Source organism: Phaseolus vulgaris, chromosome 4, assembly GCF_051622355.1.
Source record: "Phaseolus vulgaris cultivar YP4 chromosome 4, ASM5162235v1, whole genome shotgun sequence".
Lineage (NCBI taxonomy): Eukaryota > Viridiplantae > Streptophyta > Magnoliopsida > Fabales > Fabaceae > Phaseolus > Phaseolus vulgaris.
Window position 1 is genome coordinate 23,765,848 of NC_143501.1, and position 25,716 is coordinate 23,791,563.

At 35.3% G+C, this 25,716-nt stretch overlaps 1 protein-coding gene, 1 long non-coding RNA gene and 1 pseudogene across 2 annotated transcripts; all 3 read left to right on the top strand.

The window, feature by feature from the left end:
- The first annotated feature begins 207 nt into the window (after positions 1–207).
- Positions 208–6,384, top strand: LOC137836465 (protein unc-13 homolog). Its single transcript, XM_090301111.1, has 6 exons — positions 208–625; positions 1,198–1,630; positions 2,717–3,601; positions 3,924–4,382; positions 4,504–4,690; positions 4,844–6,384. The coding sequence occupies exons 1-6, from the start codon at positions 258–260 to the stop codon at positions 5,818–5,820; spliced, it is 3,309 nt and encodes a 1,102-aa protein (XP_090157237.1). The 5' UTR covers positions 208–257; the 3' UTR covers positions 5,821–6,384.
- A 5,362-nt stretch (positions 6,385–11,746) lies between these two features.
- LOC150027975 (uncharacterized) lies at positions 11,747–12,301 on the top strand (annotated as a pseudogene).
- A 2,410-nt stretch (positions 12,302–14,711) lies between these two features.
- LOC137837435 (uncharacterized) lies at positions 14,712–15,897 on the top strand. Its single transcript, XR_011085458.2, has 3 exons — positions 14,712–14,813; positions 14,893–15,366; positions 15,616–15,897. It is a non-coding gene; the product is annotated as an uncharacterized LOC137837435 (long non-coding RNA).
- Positions 15,898–25,716: the final 9,819 nt, after the last annotated feature.

Genomic DNA, 25,716 nt, shown 5'->3' on the forward strand with positions numbered 1-25,716 from the left:
CTCTTTGAAGTAAAATTTTAGATAACATTATTTGTAGCTAACCAACTCATCATCATGTCTAATATAGTAATATTAGTTTCTCCTAATCAAACCTAACACATGCAACCGTAATTAACAGACATACCCGCCAAGAATACCATATCCATCACCTTTCTTTCTTTTTTTTTCTCTTTTCTAAAAGAAACTTTAAACTATGAAACTATCTTCTCCTCACCTTCTCCTCTCTTGACATCATTCTTGTTGTCCTTACCACTCATATGGGTCTTCATGCCCGTCGCCGCGACTCGGCTCCCGGCCACTTTCCTCCCTTGTCTCCGACTATCTTCATCCCTCCTACTCCGCCTCTCGTCCAACACCGTGATTCCTCTCCCGATCCTTTCCCTCCCTCCATCTTCGAGACCCGCCGCTCGGGAACAGGTCACAGCCGCCGTGAGTCCCTTCCTGGTCCCTCCTGCCTCCCGCTCTCGCCGCCGTCCACCACCTCCCACTCCCGCCGTGACTCCTACCCTGGACCCTTCCCTTCCCCCCCCTACCAGGAATCTGACTCCGGCCTCCTTCCTTGGACCTCATCACCCTCCTTCAACCACTATTATCACGACCCTTATTCTCATACCAGCAAACGCAGGTTATATATTGTCATGCCAATATATATATATATATATATATATATATGCACATTCCTTCTGATAGTTTTCCTAGATTAAAACGGGTTCATGTACTTCAACTCTTACGTAGGCTTTTTTCTCAAAAACTAACATGCAGAAGTTGATGATTCTAACTTGTATAATTTTTTTGATTCATTTAGTTTTTCTAAATAGAATCGTATTATTATTAATTATTACATGGGTACAAGGTTTTAAACTTTTGGTTTTGGTTGCATTTATTTTATATTGGGAACAGTTACAAACTAGGTAGCCACAATCGTTGTGGTCGTGTTGTAGTTGCATTTTATCAATATATATCAAAATAAAATGATGTTTTAAGGAATGAAAGGGACATTAGAAATTAGACACAATTATTACACCTCAAACTCAAAAACTTTGATGTTGTGGTTGCAATTGTAGTTTTCAACTATTTTTGAAAACGATAGAAGGATTAAGATATATATATATATATATATATATATATATATATATATATATATATACACACAAAAAAAAACTGTTTCTCTGACAACTTTTTGGAACATTGTCACAGGTTTTGTCTCTACGACAAGAAGAGCAACCTCGCATGGCCGTTTCAGGAGCTGGAGGGTCTGGACCACGATGACATAAAGGAAACTGCTTATGAAGTCCTCTTCACAGCGTGCCGATCCTCGCCAGGGTTCGGTGGCCGGAGCGCGATCACATTTTACTCGAAGCATGATGGGAGTGGTGGCGGGAAGAGTCCGGGGGTGTCTCAGACAAGTAGGTTGAAGCTAGCGCTTGGGCTGAAGATGATGAGAAGCTCCTTGTCTCAAAGGGTGATGTTGTCCACACCAGCATCGCCGGTGACGGAGCGGAGTCCACGGTCACGTTCTGTGCCAAGACGGACGATGACCATGGCGGAAGTCATGAGGCTGCAGATGGGGGTGTCGGAGCAGAGTGATAACCGGTTGAGGAAAACACTTGTGAGGACGCTTGTTGGTCAAGTAAGACAACATGTGCAAACATTTTTCTTCTCTTGTACATTTAAACGTGTTCTTTTATTTACGTTGTCAATCACAAACTGTTACGTAAGCCGAGATTTTAACATATGATTTTTTACATTATCATTCAATCATAAAATGTTGCATAAGCTGAAATTTTAACCTATGTAATGCTTATTTTAAGAGTCTTATCTAGGAGTTGGTAGGCATTATAAAATATCTATGGTGATTGGTTGCTTGAAAATGTTTGTGTTTGTTTTTTTATTTTTTTAATAAAAGTTTTCATGTTAAGTAAAGAAACTTTAAGCCTAACTCGATTTTGTTTGTGTTTATTCATTACATTGTTTAGTCTTTTCTTTTGGGTTGAGTTTTATGTTGTGTTGGTTCTTTTTCCTGTTGTGGTTTTTGTTTTGCATAACGGTTTGGCATAATCGTCACTGGGTTGTGTGATGTGAGAAATACTTGGGGCTAAGGAATTGTTGGTTAATCTTTTAATGTAAGTGTTGTGTCAATGAAAATGACTTCATTGCCAATTTGCTCTGTATAAAATAATGTTTGGTTTCAAGCAAACGTATTAGTTATTTTTAATAGATTTTAGTCTCTATTAAATAACATATTTCGAGTTCCATCCGAACTCTGAATTATGTATTTGCTCACTTGACATTACATGGTTTGATATATTTGAGGTGTTAGAACTTGTTTAATATTGCCTCTAGTATTTGCTGCTCATGATATTGCAAATGTTTAAAACTGGCATCTTAGTGCTCTGAAAAAGTAGTTAGCTCCTAAATACATGCAGAAATGGAAATTGAAGACATCAGTGTGAATATAGCCAAAATGGATTAAGGAAAACAAGGAATCTAACTACATGTAAGGCTTTTATGGTTTATAACTAACATCTCAGTGATCTAATAATGTAATTACTCTCTATTTTCATGCATAAATGGAAGTTATTAGTACGGATATTTCTAAAATGGATTAAATAAACGGTGAATCTAAATACATACACAAGGTTTTCGTTGCAAACTCTTGCTACACTAGTGAAAAGTTCTTACATCATATTTTCCTTTGAAAACACATGAACTGCAGCTTGGGAGGCAAGCAGAAACTATCATTCTCCCTTTGGAACTCCTGCGCCACCTAAAGCCTTCAGAGTTCAGTGATTTCCATGAGTACCATTTGTGGCAAAAGAGGCAGCTTAAACTCCTTGAAGCAGGTCTCCTCTCTCACCCTTCAATTCCCGTAGAAAAGAACAACACATTTGCCAAGAACCTTAAGGAAATTATCCGTAGTGCTGAATTCAAACCCTTAGACACTGGAAAAAACTCAGACACCATGAGAACGTTTACCAACTCTGTGGTTTCCTTATCAATGAGAACTCCCAATGACAATCCCACCAATGTTTGCCACTGGGCTAATGGATACCCTGTGAACATTCACCTCTACATTTCCCTTCTCCAGTCCATTTTTGATCTAAGGGAGGAGACATCAGTGCTTGATGAGGTGGAGGAGCAACTTGATCTGATAAAGAAAACTTGGTCAACATTGGGAATCAATAAGCCAATTCACAATGTTTGCTTTGCATGGGTGATGTTTCAACAATATGTGGAAACTGAGCAGACAGATCTAGAACCTGACCTTCTTTGTGCCACACATGCTACATTGAGCGAGGTGTCAAATGATAGTAAGAAAGAAAAGGAGTCCTTGTATATTCACATATTGACATCTGTGCTCAGTTCACTGAAGGAATGGACAGATAAGAGATTTCTTAACTACCATGAATATTTTCAAGAAGGTAATATCCGACAAATTGAAAACCTTCTTCCTGTGGCGAGGTTAGCAACCAAGATTTTGAGAGATGTCAAAAATTCCGATGAAGAACTGCAAGAGAGAGGACATAAGACTACAAGGGATTCCTCCGAGGACCAGATTGATGATTATATTCGTTCTTCCTTGAAAAATGCTTTTGAAAAGGTAGGTAGCATGTGTTAGAAGAATGCATAAAATTTGACTTAAAATATATTCTTGGCTGGTTTTGTCATTAAAAATATGATTTTTTTTTCATTTAAATTTTATTTTCCTTTTGTCCTCCCAGTTCCTTGCCAGGGACTAAAAACTTATGATTTCTTTGCAATTTTAAAGGAATAATGGTAATGGTATTTGAACAGACTGAAAACATATTCAAGTCTAATCGACTTTTAATTCCTAATGGTGATTAACTTTTAGTATTTCCTATTTTTTACTTTAAAAGTGAAAAGCAAACTATCATAACGTCTTTGTTTTCTGATGATTGTAGATGATGGAAGCAGCAAATGCTAAATCTGCTGAATCTGAAACAAAGGTAGAAATAAGTGAAATTATGGTTCAATTGGCTCAAGAGACTGAAAATTTAGCAAAGAAGGAGAGGCAAAGTTATAGTCCAATATTGAAGAAATGGCATTCAATTGCAGCTGCAGTAGCAGCATTGACTCTAAACAATTGCTACGGACATGTGCTAAAGCAATACTTAAGTGAAATGACCACATCAGTAACAATTGAGGTAATTTTAGTACTGCGTAGGGCTAAAATTCTAGAAGATGTTTTGGTTCAAATGGTAGTTGAAGACTCAGTTGATTGTGAGGATGGAGGCAAAACCGTAGTGAGAGAGATGGTTCCTTTTGAAGTTGAATCAACCACACTGACCATGATTAGAAAATGGATAGAGGAATCACTACTCAAAGTGAGAGATTGCGTGCAGAGAGCAAAAGAAAATGAAGTAAGTTTTACCCTCTTCTTAACAAATATAATTGGAGGAGAACACAGTGTGCATTTGGAAAATTCTATAACATACTTTTGTTTTGGAAGATAATTCATGCATTATTTTTTCTTTTATTCAGGCATGGAATCCAAAGTCTAAATCAGAGCCGTATGCAAAAACAGTGGTAGAGTTGATGAATTTGGCCAAGAAAATTGTGCAAGAATTCTTTCAAATTCCAATATCAATAACTGAAGAGTTAGTTCGAGAACTTGTTGACGGATTACAAAAGATCTTCCGGGAGTACACAATGTTTGTTGCAGCATGTGGTAAGTACTCTTAAAGCTAAATTTGTGTACACTGGAAAGCTTCAAAGATATGTCTTGTTTGAATTTTAAATCAAGATAATAAACATTCAAGACCTACTAGGAAGCAGCAATGAGCATTCTGATTTGTTATGTTTTGATCTAAAATTGTCTCAGGTTTGAAAGAGAACTACATTCCCTCGCTTCCCCCGTTGACGAGGTGCAATAGGAACTCAAAGTTCCACAAGCTGTGGAAGATAGCTAGCCCATGCAGTGTTAGTTGTGAAGATCCAAACATATATTCCATATATGAAGCTAAGCATCCTCACTCATGCACTAGCCGTGGAACACAACGCCTCTACATTCGTCTCAACTCCTTACATTATCTCCTTTCTCATATTCCCTCACTTAACAAATCACTTTCCTTGTCACAAGGAATTGTTCCTTCAAATCGCCACAGTTCTGCAAATAGTCACAAGGCTCAAAGTAACAGCAGTTCATACTTTGAAACAACCAACACTGCCATCCTAGCAGCATGCCAACATGTCTCAGAAGTTGCTTCCTACCGGCTCATGTTCTTTGACTCAAATCCTTTCTTCTACGATAGCCTCTATGTTGGTGATGTTGCCAACGCTCGCATCAACAAAATGTTGACAATCTTCAAGCATAACATCAAACTAATGACAGCAATTCTAACAGAAAGAGCTCAAGAACTGGCAGTAAAGCAAGTTATGAAGGCTTCCTTTGATGCATTCCTAACAGTTTTACTTGCTGGTGGAACCACCAGAGTGTTCAATGAATCTGATCACCAGATTATACAAGAGGATTTTGAAAGTTTGAAGAAGGTGTTTTACGTTTGTGGAGAAGAATTGTTGGCAGAAAATATGGTGGAGAAAGAGGCTGAGGTTGTGGAGGGTGTAATAGCACTGATGGGAATGAGTACTGAACAATTGGTGGAAAACTTAAGTACCTTATCCAGTGAGGCAGGTGGAGTAGGAGCCAATGGTAATGGCCAGAAGTTGTCAATGCCTCCAACTACAGGAAAGTGGAATAGAGCAGACCCCAACACAATATTAAGGGTATTGTGTTATAGAAATGATCGAGTTGCAAATAATTTCTTAAAAAGGACATTCCAAATAGCAAGGAGGAGATGACAATAAATAGTTATATCTTAAACTTTTGCAGAACATAGTGGCAAAATAAATATCTCCTTTTAACTAGGATGAACAAGCATCTGGGAGAGGGGGGTGAAGATTGTATAAAAAACAGAACAAAAGTTGTGGAATAGACCATAAGGGAACATATCTGTTCAAGAAAGAACTGTCTTGCTTTCATCTCTAGGCTTGTTCAGCATTAAACTGATTCAAGAAACAATTGCAGACTACAGATTATCTTCTGAATCATGTTTCTGTTAAAAGGAATTATTTTACCTTCTTTTGAAGAAAAAGGGAGAAGGAAAGAAGCACAACTTTATTTGGTGTTGACGCATCCTGTTCAGGAGTAGCTTATAGCTAGGATGCTGCCACCTGTTATGTTAGTCTATAGGGTTTAGAAAACAAAAGACCAAAGTTTTCTTGTGTTGTATTTAATGTGACATTAAGTACTTAATAAGAGAAGGACTTTTCTTGGTTAAAATGACAATAGAGAGAGAGAGAAAGAGAAGGGTTTTTCCAAAAAGTTGTTCTCACAAATGGGTAAATGAACATTCAAGAATATTGAAACAACTAAAATGCTTTTGTTTTTACCTTCCTAAACACATTTGACCACAGATCAATGAAATTTGATCCTGAAACAGTTTTCAAACACTTGGTATATGATAAGGAAGTGAATAATATATTATTAACCAAGTCACTACACTCAGATTTCGCTTTGAATATCAATCCAAACAAATAATGTTCTCTGCATTTGACTTTATTACTTTGTAATAAATAAACAAGTAATTAAAAATTATAAATAGACTAGCAATAGTATACGCAAAGGTTCTAAAACAAACTTGAACTGATATTATCTTTTCATTTCTTTGGTAAGTGATGCACTCAACCACAAACCTCCAAATTAAGTTGCAGTTGTGTTGCAATTACTAATATTGCAAAGCATTATAGGAAAATGCAGCCGCAATTGTGATCATGATATAGTTGTCCAAACCTCACAAACTTCAAATGTCTCAGAAAAATAAGTGACCAAGAGATTATCTGTGGTGGGATAACAAGAGAAAAGAAAGTAATTCATAGTTTAGTCCATCAAAATATAAAATAAAATATTCAAACTTGCATTATTGTAATGACAGATAATAATATTGTATGATTTGCCCATAACCAAATACTCAAATCTGCTAAAACTGTAACACTACTGTCTAGCAGTTATCAATGAAAAATATTTCATTTCACAATTTGTATAGGCCTCATAAGGTGGGGGTGGGTTATGTGGGTTAAGTTGGTGTTTTCAACCTGCGAGTCTGCTTTAGTGCACCTTGCCTGGTGGTCAGAGATAGGACTCAACGGGCTAGCTTGTCAGTGTGTTTTTTTAAAATAAAAATAATTTAAAAGATTAATTTTTGTATTATACTATTTGAGTATGTAAATATACAATGGAAGAGGAGATTTCCCAATAAAATTAAGCAATGGTGAAAAATGAACTGACACTGAAAATACTATAGATGTACTTCAAAAATCACTGAAAGTAAAAATCATCATTGTTTTAAAATTACTTATTTTTAAAAATGAAACACTAACGTTCATTTGATGAAGAATGATTCAAATTTAAAAGTTAAAAGATAAAAAATAATTATCTTAAAAGTAAAACAAAAAAATAAAATTTACTATACTTAACTACTAATGATAAACAAAAAAACTCTTTCACCCTTTTTTGAAGAGTTCCGCGATTGAACATAATGTCCGAATGAAAGTTAGCAAAAGCAGCACAATTGCAGATGCTCTCTTCCAAAGTGTATTGAAGTAGTCATGCATAAAGATTTGCCTTGTACATTTTTCGAGGGTTTTTTAGAAACCATTCAATTGATCACACAAGTGTGATAACTTGATTTAATGTATGACAGGGTAACATTGCAACACATATTGTTAATTGTACCGGTTGGTACCGGACCAGTCAGTCGCTCAGTCTCGGTGACCGACCAGCCATGTCAAAATACATTTAAGGCACTCAATAAAGGACAACAATGACAGTTATGAAAATTTTGTACGAATCATGATCATGTCCCACATAATTCGTGTAACATCTTCGAGGAATCAACTAAAAACTGATTTAGTCACTACAAGAAAATCTTAATTTAGCTGCAAACAAATATTGAAGGCCATAAGTGGACACTAAATAGTGTCCATTAAACCTTCACTAAACCTTCATTATTAAAATAAATTAAATAAGGTGTGAGGAAAGCGTGAGTTATTCCCACGTAAACTTAAAAAAAATAAAAAATAAAAATAAAAATAATGGTTGCGTTGCTGAAAGGGCCGCTACTACAATTATAAAAATAATTAAAATTTAAATATTTGAAGGTTAAGCCCACGCTAAAAGTTTTAAAATTAAATTTAAATAATATGAAAGTTAAGCCCTCGCAAATTACACACAAATAATTAATTTTAATTTTTCTTTCATTTTTCAATTCTGAAGACTTCTCTCCTACACACTTCACTCCACTTTTCCTCATGAGGCATCAGCAACATTCTCACATATATTATATTTCAGTATCTTGTGGTAACTGCACCCCCATGAGGCCGAGCAAATTAGAAGCCGGACCAGGAAGGCCTTGTTGGGAAGAAAAGGAATCAAGAAAGCTTTTTACTAAATTTACATCCACATCTATTGGAGAAAAATCCTCGTCCATATTATGTTCTGATGCATTTGATGTTCCCTGAAAGTGCAAGAACAGAACAAAACATCAGTCTAGCAACTGGTATTAAATTTATCATTTTAATATTTGTTATATATGAAATAAATATTTTAAAGACTATTTTTTTACTATTTAGGAAACTTGATATTAAAATTAGAGGATTAAATCAATGTCAAATGAATGATAGAAGTAATGATAAAACAATAATATCATAACTTAACAGCTGTTAAAACAATAAAATAATACTTTTATTTGATGAAAATTAGATATTTATTTTTAAACATGTTATGTAGTAATAACCATATTTGTTTCAAATATTTATTTTTATCATTACACGGTAAAATAATAGTAATTATCATATTATAATAAGAGATCTAAAAATATATAATATTTACTCTACACCATATTTGACTATTTTCTTGAATTTTAAAATTGATTACTAATTGGATTTCGAATTTTACAGGTACATGAATATTATATATGTGTATATTTCTAGTTTTTTAATATTTATGATATAGGATGCTGTAGTTTGTAATCATCCCTTTTTAAGATTATAATATTGTTTTTCATCATTTTTTTTAATTATAAATGTACCGACCAGGTCATCGGGTGCGATGACGTGGGCAAGAGAAAGGTATGTAGGCAAGAGAAAGGTATGTAGGCAAGGAGTCAACGTAGTCGTTGTATGAAAGGGCGGCGTTCTGCAGCATGAATAGCGGTTATCGTCGGGATGTGTCACCGCCAAGATGGATCATCGCCCATCGCCTAAGTAAGACATCGCCTGAAGAGTCAACCCGCATGACGTAAGCATTTCACAGAGAGGGGGCCCACACGAGGGAATAACCCTAAGTTGGGCAGCGGCACTGTGGGTCCCTAGGCACAGAATAAATGATCAAGTCAAAAGGGCGTGTGGTAATACCCACGTGCTCATCAAAAGTATCCAGGAAGGCTGCATGCATGACACGTGTCCAACTGGGGCACTCGAATAGTATGATGGCGCGATAAATACAGCGCTCAAGTTAGAGCCCAAATGGACGTAAGGCTATACATTGCACTCCAGATGAGGGAAGTCCATGGGCCAGATACGTTAAAGATAGCGGCGCAAGGACTTTCCCCAAGGAACCCTAGTTTTCACTTATATATAGGGCACAAATAAGCCCTAAAGAGGTACGTTTTTTCAGTTCACAGTTACACGAGTTTTAACCTAGTTTTCCCAGATAGACATACAGACCAAAAAACCCTAATTGTTCTTGACGGCACACCCAGCTGTGAGCACAAGGCAATTAGGGCAACACAGTTCCAGTCATTGAGATAATCATACAGTCTTTAGTCACTTTGGTGTTTCTCGCTAGCTGACTTGATCGTCGGAGTGCAAACGGCCGCGAGGGCGCCCCTTTGTTCTTCTTTTTTCAGGTACTGACAGACGAAGCAAAACGAAGGTGCCCTAACTCATTAGAACAAGCCACGCACAAAGACGACCCAGGTCAACCGGCCGGAACAATAAATTAGTATTATTAACTTTTCATGTTAATAATGTAAACTTTTACAAAGACAGTACACATCCTTATTAAACCCACAACATTTGAGAGCATTCAAGCATTGACGGAGGCATTCAAGCATTGCGACGACGGAGAGCATTCAAGCATTGCGACGGAGAGCATTCAAGCATTGTGCCCTAATACCGTAAGTTTCACATTTCCTTTCGTTTTCAATCCATATACAGTAGCTAATTCGTGTTTCGTGGCTCAAGGCTCTTCGTGGCGGATTGGGATTGCGGAGGAACAAGCCTCGCGGCCAGCCCTGTACTGAAAGTTGAGATAAAGGTACCCCATATTAATAAAAGAGCTCGGCTAAGAGGGCCCCAGGACTACCTAATTGAGTCTATTGAGAGTTTTGCTTCCACAACAGAGTTGTGCCTCGTTCTACTGTGAGTTTTCTCGCTTCGTTTCTATCTTGATTTTTTTCATTAGAGTGAGGAGCCATGGGTATAACAGCGTCTTCTGGATCACTACTACCTAAGTGGATGCTTAGGTAGTGGAATGGTTTTGAAAGGTAGTGGAAGAAGAAGCGTTGGGACAAACATAAGCTTAAGCTAAGCTAACCTCCAGTGTTTTATATGGCATGGTTTTGATTTATGGTTAGTCTTCCAGTTGCTTAGAATGTGTTCTTTTGATGCTGCAGTCATGGAATCTTTGTACCTATGCAATTTGGATTGCTCTAATGGACTTAGGTTAGGTTGTTATGTTTTGTTGAATGTGTGGAAGGTATAAATTAAGAAGCCTAAGTTTATAAGAAGTTTGGTTCTCTTGTTAATAAAAAAATATAGAATAATTATGCAGTAAAAATCTGCATAATTTCCAGCATTAGCAATAGAAGTAGCAACATGGCTTTACAAGCATTACCATGCCTTTACAGCAATATAACACCAGAACTCCAGCACTACATTCGCATGAGAACATATAAAAAAAAGTGATTCAACAACAGAAAATAAAAGACAACATAAGAGACTAACTAAAGCACTGAAATGGTCGAACCAAGTAGCAGCAGGGACAGTAACAGTTGAACATTAGGGAGACATAAACCAGAACATTTCTTTCTTTGTAACAATTTTTCATTTCTTTGTTCTTCTTTTCTTATATATGTAATTCTCTTAAAATGTTTTCCGAAAACTAAGCTCTAAACTTATTATTTTTAAATAAATTATGCAAATTATTAGAGAGATTTTTTTAAACAAATAATTACAAAAAGTAGAGATGATATATATTTTTATTATAAGTGATGCAAATATGATAACTTATAATAATCTACCAGAATCAACATTTATGTGAAGTACAAAAGACAACCTAGTTCAAGTACAAACAGTTTTGGTATACTTGGATTTGTTTTGGTGTTGTGCTACTAAGTATGGATACTACGTTTTTATTAGTTATTAAGAGTGTTTTAGGATCAAATTAAGAGTGAAGAATTGATGAGAGCATTAGGTTTCTAAAAATCAGAAAAGCGATTATGAAGCCTTGAATGTGTGAGTATAAGTATAGGATATAGAGCCATTCATAATGTCAAAGGATGATTTCAAATGAGAGATTGAAAAGGAACAACAATATATCTGGTTGGATAATTAAAAAACTCATTCTGTCACATCCCCTGGCACTTATCTTATACAAAACCATTGCACCATGTTGTTTCTAGGGTAACTCAAATTTTCACTACATAAGCTTCAGGTTACTATTATTATGCTATAATGCTATGCTGTGGAACCATTCCCAAAACCTATGGCTGATTCTGTCAACAAAACAGCTCTTCCCCTTAGGCCAACCTATGTAAACCTCTACAAGTGGCCAGAATCTGATGTAGAATTTGTGAAGAGTGTGAATTCTAACATCTGTGTAGGTTCTAATGTGCAAACAAAAGGAGTTGATAGCTTCTCCTGTAGGCAAATGTACCTGAGGAGCTACAAATTCTCAAAGAAGAAAGTTGGTGTCACAGAGAAGACCCTCAAGTGTTTCAATAAACTAAAGGAAGGGGTGGCTTGTGTGAGTAATAAACTAAAACTGAAGGGTAAGAATAGGGTTCTAGGGAGAGCCAAGGATGTTATTGCCTTCTCAATCTTTCAAACATTTCTACCCTGCTCTGCTAAGGTTGATGTTCTTCATGATTTTAATCCAAATTCTCAATCTACATGCTTCTTTAGCTTTTCATGTTCTGCTACTTTATACTATGTTGTTCTATCTATGTTCTTTTTTCCTCCCTTTTTTTCTGATTTAAAAAAAAATAGAAGGAAAAGATAAAGAAGTGTTGTATACAAATTTCAAGCAAATTTGCAGCAGTGTTTTGCCAATTTCTTTCTACTGCAGATTGATTTAAGCTGTTACCTCTTGTAATTATGTGAGAAAGAACTTGAATAAAAATTATATAAGCTTTTTTTTATGTGTCTAATATGTATTATTATTAGTTGATTTGTTTGTAAATACTTTAGTACCATACAAGTGTGTATTGGCCCTTTCCAGCGCCTACGAGGTTTTATGTTGTGTTAGACAAATTAATCTTATGAAGTAATTATATATGATTAGCTGATAGGAAATTTATTTAGAATTAAAAATAGTTAAGAAAAAATATTCTAACATGCAGAAAAATGGGTCGAAGTTGGATGTATGAACGACTTGATCCTTCAAGGAGACTTAGCAAACAATTCATTACCGGAGTGAGTGAATTTGTTTCAAAGGCAATGGATCAAACTTTTTATACTTTAGAAGGAGGGAAAGGTGTCCTTGCATAAAGTGTGTCTGTGAGAAAATTCTTCCACCATCTCATGTGAGGGCTCATTTGCTACAATATGGTTTTAAACATAACTACACAGTATGAGTTCAACATGGAGAAGAGATGTCAAGTGAGGACAATGTTGGTTATGCATCCAGTGGCCATGCAAGGATGAAACTTGTTGATAACATTGGTTCAATGACCAATATGGTGTATGATGCATACATGCAAGAAGCAGACATAACAAGTCATTATGGTGACATGGACAATGAAGATGAATATGTAGAAGAGTCACCTAATGCGGAAGCACAAAGGTTTTATGATATGTTAGCAGCTGCAAATGAACCGATTTATGATGGTGCCACCGAGTCAAAATTATCAGTAGCCATCAGACTACTAGCAGCTAGAACGAATTGGCGTACACCTGAAAAATGTTTAGACCATTTCATAAAGTTGTTAGTTGATGTAGCTCCCAAAGATAATTGCATACCAAAAAACTACTACGAAGCTAAAAAAATTGTGTCAAGTCTTGGGTTGAAAGCCCAAAAAATTGATTGTTGTGAAGCTGGATGCATGTTATATTACAAGGATGACAACCATTTAACTGAATGCAAATTTTGTCATCTTCCTCAGTATTTTCCTCCTAAGGGTGACGAAGGAAGATACAAACAAATTCCAAGGAAGAGAATGTTTTATTTGCCGATCATCCCAAGATTACAAAGACTGTATGCATCAGTAGAATTTGCTAACCAAATGAGATGACATTTTGAAAACAAAAAAGATGGTATACTGCGACATCCATGTGATGGGGAAGCTTGGAAGCACTTTGATAAGATATATCCGAATTTTGCTGCTGACCCACGACATGTGAGACTTGGTTTATGTTCTGATGGGTTCACTCCTTATGTCCAAGCTTCAACATCCCCATATTCTTGTTGGCCTATATTTCTTACTCCTTATAATTTGTCCCCTGAAATGTGTATGACCAAACCATACATCTTTCTAACTTGTCTCGTACCTGGCCCAAGTAACCCAACTAAAAAAATAGATGTCTACTTGCAACCTCTTATTGATGATCTTAACCAATTGTGGAATGAAGGTGTCATGACATATGACATCTCTACAAGAGAAAACTTTGTCCTGCGAGCTTGCTTGATGTGGACAATCAATGATTTTCCAGCTTATGGCATGTTGTCAGGATGGGGGACTAAAGGGAAATTAGCATGTCCTCATTGTATGGAGGACACGAAAGCTTTGACATTACCACATGGTGGTAAAAGTAGTTGGTTTGATTGTCATCGTCGATTCTTGCCTACTGATCACCCATTTAGGAGAAGCAAGAGGAGATTTACGAAAAACAGGATTGAGTTGGATGGGCCTCCTAATTTCCTAAACGGAGAGCAATTGTGGGAATTTATTCGAGACTTTCCAAAGGTGACTGATGGTCCATTTGATACTTTATTAGGGTATGGACAATATCATAATTGGACAAAAAGATCAATCTTTTGGGATCTGCCATATTGGAAACACAATTTGCTAAGACACAATCTTGATGTCATGCACATTGAAAAAAACTTTTTTGATAATGTCTTCAATACTGTGATGGATGTCAAGGATAAAACAAAGGACAATCACAAGGCAAGAATGGATGTTGCTGAATTTTGTGCACGTGGTGACTTGGAATTGGTTCAGTTACAAAATGGGAAGTTAGGAAAGCCAAAGGCAAACTACACTTTCACAAAAAAAAGATGCAAAATCAATTTATAAATGGATTACAGAGTTAAAAATACCTGATGGATATGCCTCTAATATTGCCAGGTGTGCAAACATTGATAAAGGGAGTCTGCATAGTATTGAGCCTAGTAAGTATCTATATTTCGTTGCATAAGCTTAAATTTAGTAGATAATATCTAAAGTTGGTAACCATTTCATTTATTTCAGGAACGGAAATTTGGTCGGCCGGTTGAACCTGATGAATTATTCATGGCCACACACACTAAGAAGGATGGACTTTGGGTAGATAGTCGTGCCAAACAGACTTATGTAAGTTATTGCTCTACTTTTCTATACATGATTTATATTCCTTAGTATTGCCCCACTTACAATTTTCACAATGAACTAGGAAACTTACCATGAGCGATTGAAAGCCCTCCAATCAGACAACTCTGAAGGATCATCTTCCAACTGCCAACCGATCAATCCAACAACAAAACTTCAATGCTGGAAGGATGTTGCTGGAGGCAAGAGTAGAGGTCGATGTTATGGCACTGCAGACTTGGCTTCCAACATTCGCCATGGAGTGTCTTTCCTAACCCAACCTTCAATATTTTCTCCTTCTAGTGATTACTTTTCTCTTAATGAACAACTTCATCAACAAGTGATGCAAGCAAATGAAAGAGTCGACCAAGCAACTCAAATAGCTGCTCAAGCAAATCAAAAGTGTGCAATGTTAGAGGATAAAATAAAGTTCATGGAGCAAAAATTAACCATGATGATGGAGCGGCAACAACTTGACACCTCAACATGCACAAGTCAGGTTCACCCTCACTATGCTCGGAACCTTGATGATCAACCCCTGCCTTGAGTTCATCATTTTGTAAGTTTTCTTAAAACCTTTCTTAAGTTTGGTTTGTAGTTTCCTTGACAAGAATTTATGCAATTCTATAGAAAGACATGGAGAGGTTGAGTCATTTATGTATTACTCACATTGCATGCATGACTCTTTGCATGTTTTTATCTTCTTGGCAGTGTTGTGATGAGCATGTTTTTATCTTATTGGTAGTGTTGTGATGTGCATGTTTTTATCTTCTTGGTAATGTTGTGATGAGTGAGTGTGTTCATGCAGTAAAAGTTCGTGATATAAGCAAGGGAAAAAGGATTGCAATTTTGGGTAAGTATCTTATTGGCAGTGTGTTCATGCAATATCTCTCATTTTTCTGTTTTGGGAAAATATTGCAATTTTGCAATTTTTCTGTTTTGGGTTGTGACATCTATCTTTGCTTAAAACATTTGGCAAGTGTCATTGCCTTTCAATGTTCAATCACAAACTTCTTCATTTTGGTGTAATTAGATTAACTGTGGAAATCAATCCAAAAATTAGAGATGGTATTGTTTTATATTTGGATTATGCATGGATCTGTAAATTCGGGTCGATTCTCCTCAGTTTTGAATCATGGTACAGAGTTGAGTAACTCATGGGATTTCATGGTACTGGAATGGTACTGTTTCTAAGGCCAAATAATTGCATTTTGATTATGGTGATCAAACTCTTAACGCCACCCTAAGAAAAATGTGAAGAGTGGCTTGCTTGAATTGACTTTTACAATTTGTTGTTGGCCATTATAAACCCCCTTTATCCTTTTCTTTTTTCCTTTTATTTTTGGCGAAAACTTGTTTTATTCTCCTCAGCATCTTTATGGGGCTTGTATGATGAGTGAGCCCTGTAGTAGATGGCTTGCTTAATAATTCATATTACAAAGAAAAGTTAACTGCACGGCCACATATGTATCTGACTAATAATTTTTACTGACTTGCATTAGTTAGTTTGTTGCCTTGCCTCTGAACACCAACATGTGGAGGAACTTCTCAGTACAATACAATTGGAATAGAAAACTTCATTCTATTAATTTATTCATCATTATTTTTTTTTATCTGTGAGTGCTATAGACTCTTATATTATGCATGTTTTGTTAAGGTTGAATTCCATGATGGAATACAGCTTTACAATCAATGATGGATTTATATATACATGACCCTACCGATTGATTGGGTTAGTGCTTAGTTATGTCATGACAAGCACTGAACTGTGATGGTCCCTTAGTGTTGCGATTCCTTTGCAAGGATAATAATGTAACAAATTAATTGTTACCTATGTTGGCCCTACATGGCATCAAAACCCTAGACAATTTTCAATGGAATGCCTTAAAAAACAACTGTTCTTTTGCAGCCACCAAGATATCACTGTACATGTATATTAGCTTGTTTGGAAGAAAATACTAAAAGGGGCTTATTTTGAAACCCTTAATTTCTGCAAATTTCTACCAGTAAAAAGACAACGAAAATTCTACATAAATCATTATTTGGTAAAATATCTTGGTAGTCCTTGTAGTTTAACAAATTTTACATTTTAATTCTTATATGAAAGACCATCAATTTTAGATTTTGTGCATTGTATTTTTAATCTTCTTTAGTCATTATGAATTTAGTTAACAGTGAAATGTATGCTATAACTAATTAAACTTAATTCTTATTATCCTTTATAACATCTCATACAAAGACACCAAATAATACAAACATCTTCTTTTGTTTTTTAGTTTTTAACTTATAAAAAAAAAAATTAAAAAAAATTAATATTTAATATTTAAAATCTAAACTTTTATTTAAAAGTGGAGTTTAATAGCTGCTGTTTTTTAGTTTTTAATTTATCAATTTATTGATGTTTTTTTCTTTTTAATGCTATTGCAAAAAAAAATTAAAAAATTAAAAAATATTAATATTTAATATTTAAAATCTAAACTTTTATTTAAAAGTGGAGTTCAATAGCTGCCAAAAATAGTGCATACAAAAAAAAATTATGTGTCCACATATCCAAGGTTAAGCCCATTCTAATTTCATTGTCACTTTACCGAGGTCAAGCCCTCGCTTTATTCTAATTTTATTGTGCCACTATCCAAGGCTAAGCCCAAGCTTTATTTTTAATTTTATTGTCCCCTTATCCAAGGCTAAGCCCACGCTAATTTTATTGTCCCCCTAGCTAAGCCTAAGCCCTCACTTTCTGCCCAAGGCTAAGCCCCCACTTAAGTTAACATTTGTAATTTTTTTGTGTTGCCAACTTGTAGGCAAAACCCACGCAAGCCAACTTATTGCGACGCCACTCACCCGACACTTTTTTTTGCGATGGGGATATTAGCTTCAAAGTTGTGTGAAGGCAAAGCCCACGCTAATTGCATCTTTGCGTGGGCTTTTTGTGATTAGTGTCCGCCTTTGGCCCAATCTAATAAAAGATTTTTTTTGTAGTGAGTAAAAGATATTGAAGATATTCTCCAAATATAGGTATACCAATATATCTCCCAATAAATCAGGGATCATGCTATAAACCAGTTAGTAACTAATATTTAATTGATTCGCCCCATCACAACAAGGACCCATGACTAAACACTATAAATAAACCCTTTACAAAGGTCTAAGGTACGCTTTAATTAGTTTTCACTATACAGTGTTTACACAGAGTACTTACTTGATCGTCAAAGTACCTTTTTCAGGTCATCCCTGACCGAGCTCTAGCAATCAAAGGAGCAGACTTGAAGTGAGGAGCGAGGAAGCAACTGGCACATCAAGAAATTGTGCAATCAGTTCCAGGTACTATTTAGGCCCTATCGTCTATACAGGTACATTAACCATTGTAGCCACTGCAACATCATCACCCAACAAATTAACAAGGATTTTCTTTTGAACTAGTATGTTCACATCTTTACCTGTGTTGATAAGAAAATCTAGAATCATAATGTACTCGGGGATGTAAGGTGAACAAAGAGGTTGACACTACTCAAATGCAATTATGTTCTTGATAAATATCTCACTTGAGCTATGCACCTTAAAGCATGGCATTGTCAACACACCCTCATAAAATTTCGGGTTAAGTAAGCCCTAACTTGGACTAACCTCAAAAACCAAACCAACCTCCCACAACCTCCCATCAATTATTTTTTATGGAGGTTTTTTAATGGAGGTTCTAATAACCTTCGGTAAGACATGTCATACCAGAGGTTTTCTAAACCCTTTATAGTACCCATAATGTTTTGACAAACTGTACCCAATTTCTTGTATTTTTTTAATTTTTTCCACGTTTATATACACTTTTCTACACGCATTAAACTTTTCCCTCTTTCCTATATACTTTTTTCGGAGTACACCTCGCTTCTTATTTTTACACACGTTGCCTTCACACACAAATTTTTTCCATATGTTCACATCATCCATTTTAAAATCTTTTAGAACTAATCTTCAATCATCTTCTCCCTAGGCACAAAAAGCAGAATGACTCAGGTTGTTCATGGAACGTTTTGAAAAGGTTGCACTGAGTATATGCAATCTAAGTCTGGAAGTGAAAATGTATCCTATGATCACGACATTAAGGTTGGGACCTTTTGCCAATAGCTTTTATAAGAAACCAACTACTAATTTTAATGAGTTGAGACAACGAACTTCAAATTTTATGCAAATTGAGGAACTAAAGGAGTTTAGAAATCAAGTGAGAGCAGATGACGAAGTTGAAAAGAAACAGATTGAAAAAGAAGGAGTGCAACAATATAGAAGAATAAAAGAAGGGCCTCGTGGACCAAAATTCCCACAATACACACCTTTGAGTACTAACTGAGCTCAAATATTACAAGAAACATGGACGGTAGAGTTAATACCAGCTCCTAGAAAGGCTCGAACACCAGAACAAGCTGATCAAATCAAACATTGCTAATATCACAAAAATCATGCTCATCACACAAAAGAATGTACAACATTGAAAGAAAAAATAGAAGAACTGATCCAAGCTTGACAGTTGAAGTGTTTTGTAAGAGATGGGGGGAATGTTGAGAAGGGGAAGAAGTTCAAAACAGAGGGAGAGAAGGTATGGGAATAAAAGGGAAGAGAGATATGATAGACTCAGAGGGAAGGGTAGAAGGAAGAGAAGAGAATTTAAGTTTTCCCACAATTATTTACACTTTTCTACTCACATAATACTTTTCCCTTTTTTCTACATACGTTTTCGGAGTACACCTCGCTCTTTATTTCTACACACGTTGCCTTCACACAAATTTTTTCCATATGTTCACATCATCCATTTTAAAATCCATTTTTAGAACTAATCTTCAATCATCTTCTCCCTACACTATAGGAATAGGAACTGAGTGTGACATCGCACGCATTTTCATCTGCTTCCATATAAAAATTTCGAACCTCATTTCTTTATGCTTCCAATTGGTATGTATTTTCGAACCCTCATTTCTTATGCCCTATATCACTTCTTTTCCTAACTCTAGTGTGTTTGTTTTTTTTTGTGAAGAATTTATTCTCAACTAGTGCATTTTCCTCCCAGAACTACAGTATTTTGTGCATTTCGTGCATTTTGTGGTTTTGGTGCCTTTGGTCTCTGCTCAAGGATTCAACACCTCTCTTTGGTTTGTCTCTTGTTTCGCTCTTCTTTGACATTTTTTATTAATATTAGTTCATCTTCTCTGGTATGATCATATTCGCTTTTTAATGTTATAAAATCTAGCTTAGGCTGTGCTCTTGGTTTGCATTTAAGACCCTTACTTTTGAAAGTGTTCCTCTCAACTGTGTTTAGATTCACGAAGTTGAACTATGGATTTTGGCACAGTGAGTCTCAAGACCATGCCTACACTCTCCACGATACCATTTTGAACCAATCCTTTTGAGCTCGACATCTTTGAAACCAGCCTTTAAACCATTCAATGTAGTATTCTTCCTTGGGGAAGAGCATCCACACATCTACAAAGAATCGAGACAACCAAAATGTTGGGTGAATAGGACCAATAACACAAGTTTTCTCCCTATCCTTAACACTCTATATTATTTTGTGAAGTTTTTTTTTGGTAATTTGTTAAAGCTTATGGTTGAAAGATGGTTTGATTTATTAATTGCATGTGAAAATCTTTGTTTCTTTGTTTGTGGGAAGGAAATTGGAAAAAGGGTAAAAAAATTACCATGTTTTGGTTGGGGGAGAGCATGTTGCATCAATAGTGGTCTGTGCAACAATCAATTTAGTATGACTAATAAGATATAGAACCTCTGTTATGGTACATTAATTATGCATAAGTAAAAACATGAAGTTGGATCTCCACAAAATATTCTAAGGATAGGTTCATATATTCTGAATGATGTATCACCCTATTTTATGTATCAAGTTCAACATATAAGGGTGTACAACATTATGCACTGGTTAGGAACCTAGGTAGTTACAATTCAGACCTCTACATAAAACTAATCAAGAAAAAAGGCAGAGGAGAGGCATAGTTTAGTTGCCTGCATTCTAATCTATGACATGGAAACTGTTCATGCTAGTATCGCCAAGCTAAGAGGACAACAGACTCATGATTTAGACTAAATTTATGTCAATTTACTTAAGCGTAGTTGAGTTTAATCCAATATGAGTTTGCAAGCTATTTGACTCATTCTTCTCAATGAAATAAAGGAATTTGTTTGTTTCAACTCATGAGCTAAACTAGCAGTATAGAAAGCTCAAGTTCTTATAATATATTCACTTGTACTGCAAAGAAGCAGAAACTACCAAAATTACACATTCAAAGATCGTATAGTAAGCATTGGTGTTTGTAAAGTATTTGATATGATCCACAGCTGTGGCACCTCCTGTCTCCCTAGAAATTCCTTGTCCATTTTAATGTTTTAAAGCCCTATTAGTATTAAATACAATTTATTTTAATTTAATATTTTTCATGTAACCACTCCCTCTTCCCATGACTCAAGTAAAGAAAATTTTCATGTGTACCTCTCCTAACCAAGTATCTAATTCAAGTATCTGACTCTAGTTGGGTATTGATAAGTGCCTAATTTCAGTAATATCTCATATTAAAATATGGGCACTTATGAGTATCAATTGCTAAAATACATATAAAATAATTCCTAAATTATGAATTTATACATTTTTACATTTTTTATGATCTTTATTTGAGAACATTTTATTCTCATATTTGGTGTTAATTTCAGGTTTATAGGGAAGAATGGAGATTTGGACTAAAGAAGAAGGATATAAGATAAAAAGAGAATGCTGGAAGTTCTGGAAAGCACAAAAAGAGGAAAAAAGTCCAATTCAGTAGCAACGTGAGAATGCTCCAGCAACGTTCTAAAAAATTGACGCCTTTCTTGCTCGAGCGAGCTATATCTCGCTTGAGCGAGAATGCGACAAATTAATTGGGCCATTTTTATGTTTTATCAATAAGCCCATCAGTGCGACGCAAGAAGTCACCTAGTAAATTAGGTTAAATAGGGGGCTATAGGCTCAACCATAGTGTGCCAGATTGAGAGGAAAACACCATTGAGTGAATTGTAACCAATTGGGAGAACGGAAGGTGTTAGAAGTATGCGTGGCTAATTCCACCCTTTGGTATTGAGAGTAATCTGTTTGAACTCTTGTGTATTGAGGTGACATTTAAATATGATATAATATTTTATTCTTGATTGATTATTGATATTGTTGTTTTGCTTCTAAATAGATGTGACATGTTTGAGAATCTTAAATCTGACTGAGAGGTATTTTTAGGGTTCTGGCCTAAACAACAATACTTAACATATTTGAGTGCTAGAGATAGACTTGAAATGTTAATTGCTATTAACGTTTAAGCGCGACTCTGAGTTGTTTTTATAAGTATGTGAGAGATCAATATTTAGGAAACATTCTTAAGAATTTTATATGCGAGAGATCGATATAAATGAATTTTATACGGACATCAATTTCAATCAAAGAACTTAAGACTAACATGCTAATCAAAATACATGAGAGTAAGATAGATGAAACCTAATCCCTATTGTTCCAACTTGAAGCAACAAATTCTTTGTTTGTTTTCTTATTGATCATTGCCAACACAACCACTTTCAACACACTTTTTATTGTCCTGTTTTATTTTAGCGAATATTGTACTTGATAATTCAACTGTTCCTTTTGGGATCGATATCCGTCCTTAGAGACAAATTATTACTTTTTGACAACGCGGTGCACTTGTCCTAAAAAGTTATCAGGTATATATTTTGAAATATCCTTACTTCTCACAATTAATCAATGTTTTGGTGCTATTACTATGGTTATGTTATTTTCCTTCTTGTTGTTGCTTTTGTTTTATTTGTTAGATTTCATTATAGTGGTTCTACTACTTTGTTTTCTACTTCCAATTATATGGATAAATGTAAGTATTATATATCATAAGTCACAATTTTTTAGCAATATCTTTCTAATGTAAAAAGTCATCTAATAATAATAATGAAGTTAGAGCTAACATGGAGAAAAATGCCATTGCATTCTAGAGTTGAGAATATAGAGATAATAGGCTACGTCGTAGTCAACAGAGATCTCCCAAAAACTAAAAATGATATAAAAACTATGGAATTCAAGCACCGTATCTCGTTAATAAGGTTAGTACATGCAAATAATGCCATATTTGGGATATTATGACAGAGAAATATTATGAAAGAAAAACACATCTAGGAGAGTTAAGCTCATATGTTATGAAGAAACTTTAATTTTATAAGAATCGTATAATTTCAACTTCATAATATTCTTGTACTTCTCATATTTTAGTATTTTTCGAATAAAGATACAGTAGGCTAACTACATCCCTCGTGTTCTTAAAACAAAGTGCGTGTATTTTTCAAACAACAAGTGTACTGACTGGGAAAATACATGCGTCGAAAGACCATTATCATATTAAAGATCAATAAAATCATAAAAGATAAAAAAATAATTAATAAAATATTTTTAATATTGTATCAAGGTTCAATAAAATAAATAAGACCAAAAAATTAAAAATATACTTAATTAGTAATTGTAAGGTATAAAAAGTAAAAGACCGAAAAATTAATAAAGCCCAATAACGAGCATTATAAATAGGCGATCTGATTAACATGTATAAGTAGAGTATTTTTTGTGAAATTATAACTTAATCCAACTGATTCTAACTTTATCATTGGATCACCTTGCAGGTACATCCACCCAACTGATAGAGAGCCTAAGTCCACCTAGTCGAGAGAAAGCCCAAGTCAATTCAACCAAGTGAGAGTCCAAGTCAATCAGCCTAGTAACAAGAAGCCACTACAAAAAAACATGTATGTGGTGGCGGTTATTTTCGTAAAAGCTGGCGTTTTTAACCGCCATATTATACGTCTGTGGCGGTACCGCGTACCGCCAGAATTCTTGCCGCCACAAAGTTTAATGTGGCGGTCAATTGAGAACCGTTGTAGCAGACGCCATATTATGCATTGTATAAAGTGACAGTTTTAAGCGTGTAATTTACGTCAGTTATAAATGTCGTAATTTTAAAAATGGGTAAACCAATTCTAGCTTAAATTGTGCCAGTTTTAACCGCCACTTAATATAATATAGTATGACATTTATAATACCCTTTATAACTGTCATAATTCAAATATTAAATATTTTATTTTATTTTTAATATTTATAATAATTTATTTAATTCTATTTTATAATTTGATTTCATAATATTATTTAATTTCATATTATAATTAAACTTTAATTTTTTTTAATATTTTTAATAATTTATTTAATTCTATTTTATAATATTAATTAATTTCATATTATAATTAAATTTCAGTACAAAGTTATGCTTCATAATATAATTAAATTACAACATAAATTAATTTCATAATATATTCTAGTTTGATGATATATTCTGGTTTGGTGATGGAACACTACTGCCAACTTCCGGTGCCTGGAACAAGTTAAAATATGATTAAAGTTATTTGACAATTTAAAAAAATTAAATAAAAATAGTACTATAATAAAATTTTAAGTATAGTAATATACACTTCTATTTGCTACCATTACATCAAAATATTCCGGCACGTCTGATTAAAATCAATGTAGGGTAAACTGTGAAGATATTAAGAATACATGAACGAAGGAATCGCACTAAAGAATAAAAACTAAAATACTCCTTACAAACCTTCCAAAGTGAATGCTTAATTATCATGTTACACCTTCAAACCATTTCAAAAAATAATATAATTTGTTATCATACCATCAAAGCGGCACACTCATGTTGGTGTGCAAACATTGAACTACTTCCACCATATAAGAGCATAACAGAACATATAGCAGATAAAGAAAGAGTTTAGCAACAGAAAAAATAATAATTACTTATATTAGTTGAAGAGCAAAATCTAGGATAAATTACACCCATATCCTCATTTTGCATATAGCCGCTTCACTAATAATTACTTATATTAGTTGAAGAGAAAACACGTTACATCTTAATACAAAAAATATATAGAATTTGATTGTATAATTATTGAACAATTAGCATTGCGAGGATTGAATTCAATTAAATTTAAGGGTTAGGGGGGTAGAATAGGATTATATTATTTTTAATATAAAAAAATTACAATAACCATTTATGAAATTCTGTTTAAATGTTTCCATTTCTTTTTATGTTAAGACAACGTCTTTTTTTTTTTTTTTTATGTTAAGAGCTCCATTTGAACACATTGTAATTGTAAAGAATTAATTTGGACTTTTACTCTCACTAGTACAAAATTCTTCAATAACGACATCCTTCAAAGACGGTTTGGAGAGAACCATCGTTAAAAACTACGCGATGGCAATTTTGTAATTTTTTCGAATTTTTTTTGGACTTTTAACGACGGTTTAACGATGGTTCATCCCACAACCGTCGTTAAAAGTGCGTGGGGTGGACTTACAACGACGGTTCATCCCAGAACCGTCGTTAAATGTGAGCGGGGGGTGGACTTACAACGACGGTTCATCTCAGAACCGTCGTTAAAACCTGTTTTAAACTCATCTTTTCCCACTCTCCTATTTTCATTCAGAAACATAAAATTTCCCGCTGCACTACGACCCACCGCCGCTCCTACGCGCGACCGTGACCAAGCCCGTGACCGTCGCGACCCAGCCACACCGTGACCGACTGCCCTACCGCACCGCACCTTGACCGCCGCACCGCGACCCTTCGCGCGACCGCCCCTACGTTCGATCGTGACAGCCGCGACCGCGTCCGAGCCGCGCCGCCCCTGACCGCACCGCGCCGCTCGTGAACCCTAAACCCCTGACGCCCGCGCGACCGCACCGCGACCCCTTCGCGCGACAGCACCGCCACACCGCGACCCTTCCCCAGCCGCCCGCGCGACCGCACCGCGACCCCTTCGCGCGACAGCACCGCCACACCGCGAC